This window comes from Sciurus vulgaris (genome assembly GCF_902686455.1).
Source record: "Sciurus vulgaris genome assembly, chromosome: 11".
Lineage (NCBI taxonomy): Eukaryota > Metazoa > Chordata > Mammalia > Rodentia > Sciuridae > Sciurus > Sciurus vulgaris.
This window is the reverse complement of record NC_136472.1, coordinates 86,850,633-86,859,237: the sequence shown is the minus strand read 5'-3', so window position 1 is coordinate 86,859,237 and position 8,605 is coordinate 86,850,633. Positions and strand designations below refer to the sequence as shown.

Genomic DNA, 8,605 nt, shown 5'->3' with positions numbered 1-8,605 from the left:
TAGAAAAAATAGGGATAGTAGGAACATACCTGAACATTGTAAAGGCTATTTATGCTAAGCCCATGGCCAACATCATTCTTAATGGAGAAAAACTGAAACCATTCCCTTTAAAAATGGGAACAAGACAGGGATGTCCTCTTTCACCACTTCTATTCAACATTGTCCTTGAAACTCTAGCCAAAGCAATTAGGCAGACTAAAGAAATTAAAGGGATACGAATAGGAAAAGAGGAACTTAAGCTGTCACTATTTGTGGATGACATGATTCTATATTTAGAGGATCCAAAAACCTCCTCCAGAAAACTTCTAGACCTCATCAATGAATTCAGCAAAATAGGAAGCTATAAAATCAACACGCATAAATCTACAGCATTTTTATACGCAAGCGATGAAACAGCTGAAAGGGAAATGAGGAAAACAACTCCATTTGCAATAGCCTCAAAAAAAAAAAAAAAAAAAAAAAAAAAATTGGGTATCAATCTAACAAAAGAGGTAAAAGACCTCTGCAATGAAAACTACAAAACACTGAAGAAAGAAATTAAGGAAGACCTTAGAAGATGGAAAGATCTCCCATGTTCTTGGATAGGCAAAATTAATATTGTCAAAATGGCCATACTACCTACAGTGCTATACAGATTCAATGCAATTCCAATTAAAATCCCAATGATGTACCTCACAGAAATAGAGCAAGCAATCATGAAATTCTTCTGGAAGAATAAGAAACCCAGAATAGCTAAAGCAATCCTTAGCAGGAAGAATGAAACAGGGGGTATCGCAATACCAGAACTTCAACTACACTACAAAGCAATAGTAACAAAAACAGCATGGTACTGGCACCAAAACAGACAGGTAGATCAATGGTACAGAATAGAGGACACGGACACAAACCCAAATAAATACAATTTTCTCATACTAGACAAAGGTGCCAAAAATATGCAATGGAGAAAAGATAGCCTCTTCAACAAATGGTACTGGGAAAACTGGAGAACCATATGCAACACAATGAAACTAAACCCCTATCTCTCACCCTGCACAAAACTCAACTCACAATGGACCAAGGACCTTGAAATCAGACCAGAGACACTGCATCTTATAGAAGAAAAAAGTAGGTCCAAATCTTCACCTTGTTGGCTTAGGATCAGACTTTCTTAACAGGACTCCCATAGCACAAGAAATAAAAGCAAGAATCAATAACTGGGATAGATTCAAACTAAAAAGCTTTCTCTCAGCAAAGGAAACTATCAGCAATGGGAAGAGAGAGCCTACAGAGTGGGAGAATATCTTTGCCACTCATACTTCAGATAGAGCACTAATTTCCAGAAAATATAAAGAACTCAAAAAACTCTACACCAAGAATACAAATAACCCAATCAACAAATGGGCTAAGGAAATGAACAGACACTTCACAGAAGAAGATCTACAAGCAATCAACAGATATATGCAAAAATGTTCAACATCTTTAGTAATAAGAGAAATGCAAATCAAAACTACACTAAGATTCCATCTCACCCCAATTAGAATGGCGATTATCAAGAACGTAAGCAACAATAGGTGTTGGAGAGGATGTGGGGAAAAAGGTACACTCATACATTGCTGGTGGGACTGCAAATTAATGCAGCCACTCTGGAAAGCAGTGTGGAGATTCCTTAGAAAACTTGGAATGGACCTACCATTTGACCCAGCTATCCCACTCCTTGGCATATACCCAAAGGACTTAAAATCAGCATACTACAGAGATACAGCCACATCAATGTTCATAGCAGCTCAATTCACAATAGCCAGACTATGGAACCAACCTAGATGCCCTTCAATTGATGAATAGATAAAGAAACTGTGGTGTATATATATATCTATATATATATAGATATATATATACACACACAATGGAATATTACTCAGCTATAAAGAATAATAAAATTATGGCATTTGCAGGCAAATGGATGAAATTGGAGAATATCATGCTAAGTGAGATAAGCCAATCTCAAAAATCGAAAAGAGGAATGATCTCACTGATAAGTGGATGATGACACTTAAGGGGGGGTGGGAGGGGGACAAGAATGGAGGAAGGAGGGACTGTATAGAGGGAAAAGAGAGGTGGGAGTGATGGGGGGAAGGAAAAAAAAATGGAATGAATCAAACATCATTACTCTATGTAAATGTATGAATATGCAAATGGTATGCTGTTACTCCATGTACAAACAGAAACAACATGTATCCCATTTGTTTACAATAAAAATAAAGTAAAAAAAAAAAAAAGAATTTGAGGACACCCTCTGTGATTTAGAGACCCTCAGCAATTTAGTAAACCCTATTTCAGAATAAAAAAATAAAAAGGTCTGGGGATGTAGGTCACTGATAAAGTTCCCCTAGGTATAATCACGAGTTTCCCTCCCCCCCAAAAAAAAGGATTAAAAAAAAAGAGGAGTATGGTTGCAAGGGGTTAGAAAAGGATTAGGAAGGAAAATTCCTGTGGTTTTGTAGGCCTGTTCTTTGAAAATTCACTTAGGTCTTAGAGAGCTGGAATAGACGATTCCCCCTGAGTTACATCTCCATTCCTTTTTATTTTGTATTTTGAGATATTTTCTCCCTAACTCACCGAGGCTGGTGTCACACTTGTGAGCCTACTGGCTCAACCTCCTGAATTGATGGAATCACCAGCGTGACTTACGTCAACCAGTCAGGGAAGATTCCTCTGTGGAGTAAAGGAAGCACTGCTTCAGTAGAAGTTCAAAGCTATCTGACATCATTTCTAATGCGTCTTTACTAATATCATTCTTTGAAAGTCAGATAAGTGTAGAGGCTGTTACTTTCCCCAACATGCTTTTCTTAAATACCTTTTTTTTTATTCTGAATATTATGTATGAACAAATCGTTTTTGCCTTGAAAATGTTTTGTTAAAAAAGTTGCAACTAAAAAGTATTTAGTATTTTCTTTGACAATTATGCTTCTAAACTGGTATGCTTATATTTTGTAAGCAAAGATTGTATTGATGATTTTATATTGTAAACAAATGTATGATCTTATGTGTTACTGCCTTAACTGTTCATCTAGATTTGAAAAACCAGGTCACATGTCTAAACTGTTTTTAAGACCTTACAATCTCTCATGTTTTTATTTGTTCTCTATTGCTATTATAGAAATTTCAATTGGCACACTTTTTCTGTCCAGAGTACATTTGTAAAATTCTAAAAACATTTATGATTGTCATAGCCTCTGTTTTCCATTGGTATGTAGTGAGTAGAGACCAGGGCTTCTGTTGAACATGACACAAGGCATTGGAAAGCCCCCTCAACAAAGAACTTTGCAGTCCTAAAGTACCTTTATGTTGAAGAGTTGTGAATTAGTGAATGTTAACATAGGGTAATAGTAATACTAAAATCAAAGGGCTGGAGATGTAGCTTAGTAGTAGAACACTTGTCTAGTATGCACAAGGTCCTGAGTCTGATCCCCAGCACTACAGCAAATAAATAAAAAGTAAATACTTAGGCAGCAAATAGAAGGAACAAGTAATTAGTAGAAGTTCTACATAAATTGCAAGCTAATGTCAAAAGGCAAAATTACAGCAATTTAGATTAGTGATCAAATCATTCTAGTAAAATAAAGAATAAATATTCCAAGAGTTGAGCAAAATACTTTGGTATTTTGAATAGAAAAAGGGCAAAGATCGGAGAAAAAAAAAAAAAAAAAAAAAGACAGATCCATGTCTCCAACGTTACTCATCTTGTAAGGTGAGGGCAGAGAGATGGCACAATAGCCACTGAGTCCAGCTTAACCTATTGTTTTTATATATGATTACTTAAGTTTATCTTTTATTTTTCTGTAAGGATGAAGGTGGAAGAAATTTCATTATCATGCCCATAAAATTGGCATGCTTGGGAAATTTGGCCTTAATTTCCCCTTAATCCTTTTGTAGTGGGATATTTGTGACCAGGGATTGAACCCAGAGATGCTTAAACAATGAGCCACATCACCAGAACAGACCTAGGGTCTCACTAGCTTGCTTAGGGCCTACTAAATTGCCGAAGCTGTTCTTGAACTTGTGGTCTCCCTGCCTTTACTTCCTGAGCCACTGGGAGTACACCCTTGTGCCAGAACCCAGCTGCCTTAATCCTTTTTCGTAGAGTAATTGGATTAGGGAGTTTAGTCTCACCTTGATAAGGTGTGGCATGATTTTGTTTTTGTTTTGCTCTGTTGGTGATATAATCCAGGGAGTGACACCCTCCACCCCTGAGCTACTTACCCAGCCCCTTCATTTTCACTTTTATCCTGGTCTCTGGGGATCTTAGTACAGGAGCTTAGTTCACTAAATTATTGTCTCTTGTAATTTCTATTTCTTATTAAGAATGGGGATAAAATGCTTTTGGTCTAAGATTTATATAGGATTCACTGAAATCACTCTAGGTGATAATCTAAATTCATATATATTAGAGAATGACACTTAACTTTGATGATTGCTACTGAGTTTCTAAACACATTTTCAAAATTGTGAATAATGATTCTAGGTGTATTAGTAAATTTTTTCATTGCTTATTTATTATAATTTTCTAGGTACTAAGAAGCAGCCATGCGCAGACAACAGTCTACCTCATTAAAGCTAAAGTCAAATCTCATCAAGGAACAAGGTATTAGGCCTACAAATATAGGGGATTAGTTTTGATTTTTTCTATGAGAAATGGGGTAACTGAGGGAATACACATAATTAATATAAATTTAAACCATGATGAAAGTGAAGATGACATAAAATCCTAGATAACAATGAAGATAGGGCAGAAATTAGTAAGAAAGGGAAATATTTAAGTTTAAATATCATATTGAAATATTTCAGTTATAGAAACAGGAGTGGAAGAATGTGGTACCATAGAAACCTATACATGAATTTTCCTATGGGTGTTTTTTATAAATCAGAGTGTGGGAGGGAATGTTGTTTGGTGGTAGACTTGCTGCCCTGAGTTCTATCCCCAGTGCCAGAGAGAGTAAGAGATAGAGAAATGAGCAATAGGCAGTGTTTGTGATGTATTCAGGAGATTAAAAAGGAGTTAATTAAATATGGGAATGGATTTGACCTTTTGGCCTTATGCTAATACTCTATCCTAATCCAGGTGGGGCTTTAAGAATCCTAACTAATATAAAAGCTTCCCAAAGTCAAAATCTGTTCTCTTCAGAGGCACTTAAATTTGACTAGACTGTGGAAACCTCAGGAGGTCACAGTTGCCATCCAGAGAGCCCAGAAGACACAGAACCCCTGAGCCACTTGGAAGGATTTTCCTGCAAGCACTGAAAAGTCCAATTATAGAATTTTCAGGTGAGTACAGAGTTGAGTAGACAAACTCATTTTTCCTTAATTTTTTTAAAAAAAACTTTGGCTCTCAGAAGACTCAAGAATTTCCAAATAATTCTATAAGCCTATTCAAGAAAAGCATGTAATTATTTCCTGTTCATACTTGAGTTACAGAATTTTAACCTATCATTATTTTGAAATGTAGAAATAAATGCATTTTATTTTATGTTCCATGTCCATCCAAATTGTGAATTTATGGGAAAAAAATTCCTTGATGTTATGCAGCTTTATTTTGGACATGGGACCTAAACTTAGTTGGAAAACATTGAGGAATGTGTACAATGCTGTTTTCAGGAACTTCAAGTTACAGCTTAGGTCTTTCAAGTGTCCATTGATAATCTAGAATCTGGTGATGTCTATGGAAGGATGATATTGGTGAAACAATGAGGTCCCAGAAGTGAGGATTTTCAGTATTCATTCTGGTTTAGAAATGGGAATGTTGATACCTCCACTCATTCATATTCAAAGTACAGACCAGTGGCCATTTAAAGTTAGAGTTTGCTTATTTCCAAATGTGGATGACTTTTAGATAGTAAGTCTGATAATGATTGTGTGGTACACTGCTCATACACAATTTTTCATTGTTAATTTTATACATCTCTTTTTGAATATAAAAATTTTGAATGTATTCTATGTTAATTTTTTAATAATCATCACTTACAAAATAGTTGGAGGTTTAAGATAAATAAACTTTCCTTGAAATCATTTCAGAGTAAGTTGTGACCATATACACAGTGTATAGAATTGTTTTTACATTTGTTTTTGAACTTTCTTGATCTCCATTACTCTCTCTGTTCTATGATTAAGTTTTTTATGATTTTCATTTTTCTAAAGACATTGATGAAGGGGGAATTACACTAGAAAAGACAAGATTGGTAAGAGAATAGTAGTTATCAGATCCGCTGGTAACAGATGTTCTGGAGGGTCTATAGAAAGGCTACAGTTTCATTGAGACTTCAAGATAAGAAACAAAGTCAAATAAAATTGTAAGTGTTACAATTCTCCTGAAACCTTGCCATTTGAAAGGAGAGATAGTATGATTCTGAAGGACATATTTGTTTCCAACTACCAGGATCCTGAAGCATCTGTCAGTCACTGATTACAGGCTCACTTTCTACCCATATACCACCATTGGAGGCATGTCTGGGGAGTTCATTGGAGTTCATTGGCTTATATTGTCTGACTTCCAAATCCTTATTTGTACCTTTAGTGATACCTGTTAGATCTGTCCTTAGTAGTGGCTTCACTTAGAGCCCTACAGAATGAAAGCCTTTTCCCTTTTAGTCAGTTCTCTTCATTTTGTCTCTTCCTATGTCTACTGGGCATTTTGTTATATGAAGCTTTTAGAATGAGTAGACTGGTGTTTGTGTTATTGAGTTGTATTTGAGAGTCTCTGCTAAGATTTGGCAGAAGCAACCTGGGTTGGAGAGGTAGATATTTCAAATACCCCAAATACAGTATATAAAATGCAAGGATAAATATTTTTTTAGAAGTGAATAATATTCCATTTACATTGTTAACTTTAAAATACTCAAGGAGTATATTGGAAGTGAGCTTTGATTTTTTTTTCATTAACCCCTAATGAAAGAGTAAATTTCTTTCTTTTTATTTTAGAAATACAGTATCACACATACTGCAGGACTTCTAGAAATCATCTATCTGTTGCTTTGGGAGACTGAAGGAATTTGCACTCATACTAAGGTGTTTGCACAACTGAGATTTTTCAGTAGCCCAGACAGAAATCTCAAAATGGCATCACATCACACCCAAGGCCACTGGTCACACAAAAACATCCTGAGATTACTGGAAAATATGGAAAATAATGTCCCACATAATGACAGAGAAACTTTTAAGACAACCCTGTCACATCTGGATTGGGAAAAAATAGCTTTTAATCATTTCTCTGCGGAAATGTGCAAAGACAAATGGGTAGAGATGTCTTCCAAAATGAGGAAGTTGCGTACATTGAAAGAATTAGTTCTGGAAGCCAAAGAATGTGTTAAAAGTCCCATGAAAGGCAAAAAATGGGAGAAACATCCAGACTTCCCCAAAAAACCCCTGACTGCTTATATTCGCTTTTACAAGGAGAAGCGGGCCCAGTATTTACAAGTACACCCTGAAATGAATAACCTGGCGTTGACCAAGGTCCTGTCTGAGAAATACAAGAAACTTCCAGAACATATAAAACAAAAATATATTGATGATTTCCAGAAGGAGAAACAGGAGTTTAAAAAAAAACTGGCTCAATTCAGAGAAAATCACCCTGATGTAGTCGAGGTCTCTAAGACATCTCACATCTACAAGAGGTGCCAAACTGAAACCCTAAAGAATATAGAGAGAAATGTGAAAAATAGGACAACTCTCCAGGAAACCGTTGAATTTTTGAAAGTGAGATTTCCTGGAGAGCCCATGAAGCCACCAATGAATGCATATCATAAATTTCATGATGATATATGGTCAAGTAGGGAGCTACAACATTTGCCCCTGAGGGAGCGAATGGTAGAGATTGGGAGACGCTGGCAGCGAGTTCCACAGAGCCTGAAGGAAAAGTATAAGAGACAGGCTGAGGAGCTGCAGCAACAGTATAGGGTGGAGCTGGACCTCTGGCTCAGGACTTTGTCACCTAAGGAGTATGAGGCATACAAAGAGACAAGCTATGGAAAGCGTAAGAACATAACCAGGACTGGAGGACCAAACCCCAAGTTCAGACAAATGGACCAGTGTTCCCCATCATATGAGGGTCTGCAAGAAGACCTGGAAGAGAAACAGGAGGTGAAGTCTCCAGGGAGTAATCCCCCAGAGACTGCTCAGATGTTGATGAATTAACACCTATAATCCCTCATGGGGATCAAAAGAGAACAAGAAAGAAGAGTTCCAAGAGGCTGAAAGAAGTGACTCCACAGACTCCAGCAGTGGACAGGAATTTGGAGATGTTTTGGCTGAGGGCAGTGACTCTAGCTTATCCCTCTAGGGGAATCCTCACACTTAGACTCCATCTGAGCTTAGTTATTATCCTAAATTGTTATGGTGAGGGAACTTTCCATCAAAAGGAAGGAGTACAGGTTGGAAAGAAGGGAATGTGGAGTAGTGCATTCTATACCAGTTTTCTAAACATGGGATAGGACGACCCTTCTGAAAGAATAAACATAGCGGTTACCAAGTGAAATTCCACACAACTAAGACTCTAAGAATACAAAACGAGAGGATTGAGCTTTGGAAGGCACACAGGACTAGACTGAGTATTTTTGAAGGAGGTTTTGCTTTCAGT

The 8,605-nt window shown here is 36.7% G+C and overlaps 1 protein-coding gene across 1 annotated transcript; it reads left to right on the top strand.

Annotated features, from left to right (window-relative positions):
- Positions 1-7,086: 7,086 nt before the first annotated feature.
- UBTFL1 (upstream binding transcription factor like 1) lies at positions 7,087-8,163 on the top strand (the record flags this gene model as incomplete). The annotated part of the gene is made up of 1 exon (XM_079103573.1): positions 7,087-8,163. The coding sequence occupies one exon, from the start codon at positions 7,087-7,089 to the stop codon at positions 8,161-8,163; it is 1,077 nt and encodes a 358-aa protein (XP_078959699.1).
- Positions 8,164-8,605: the final 442 nt, after the last annotated feature.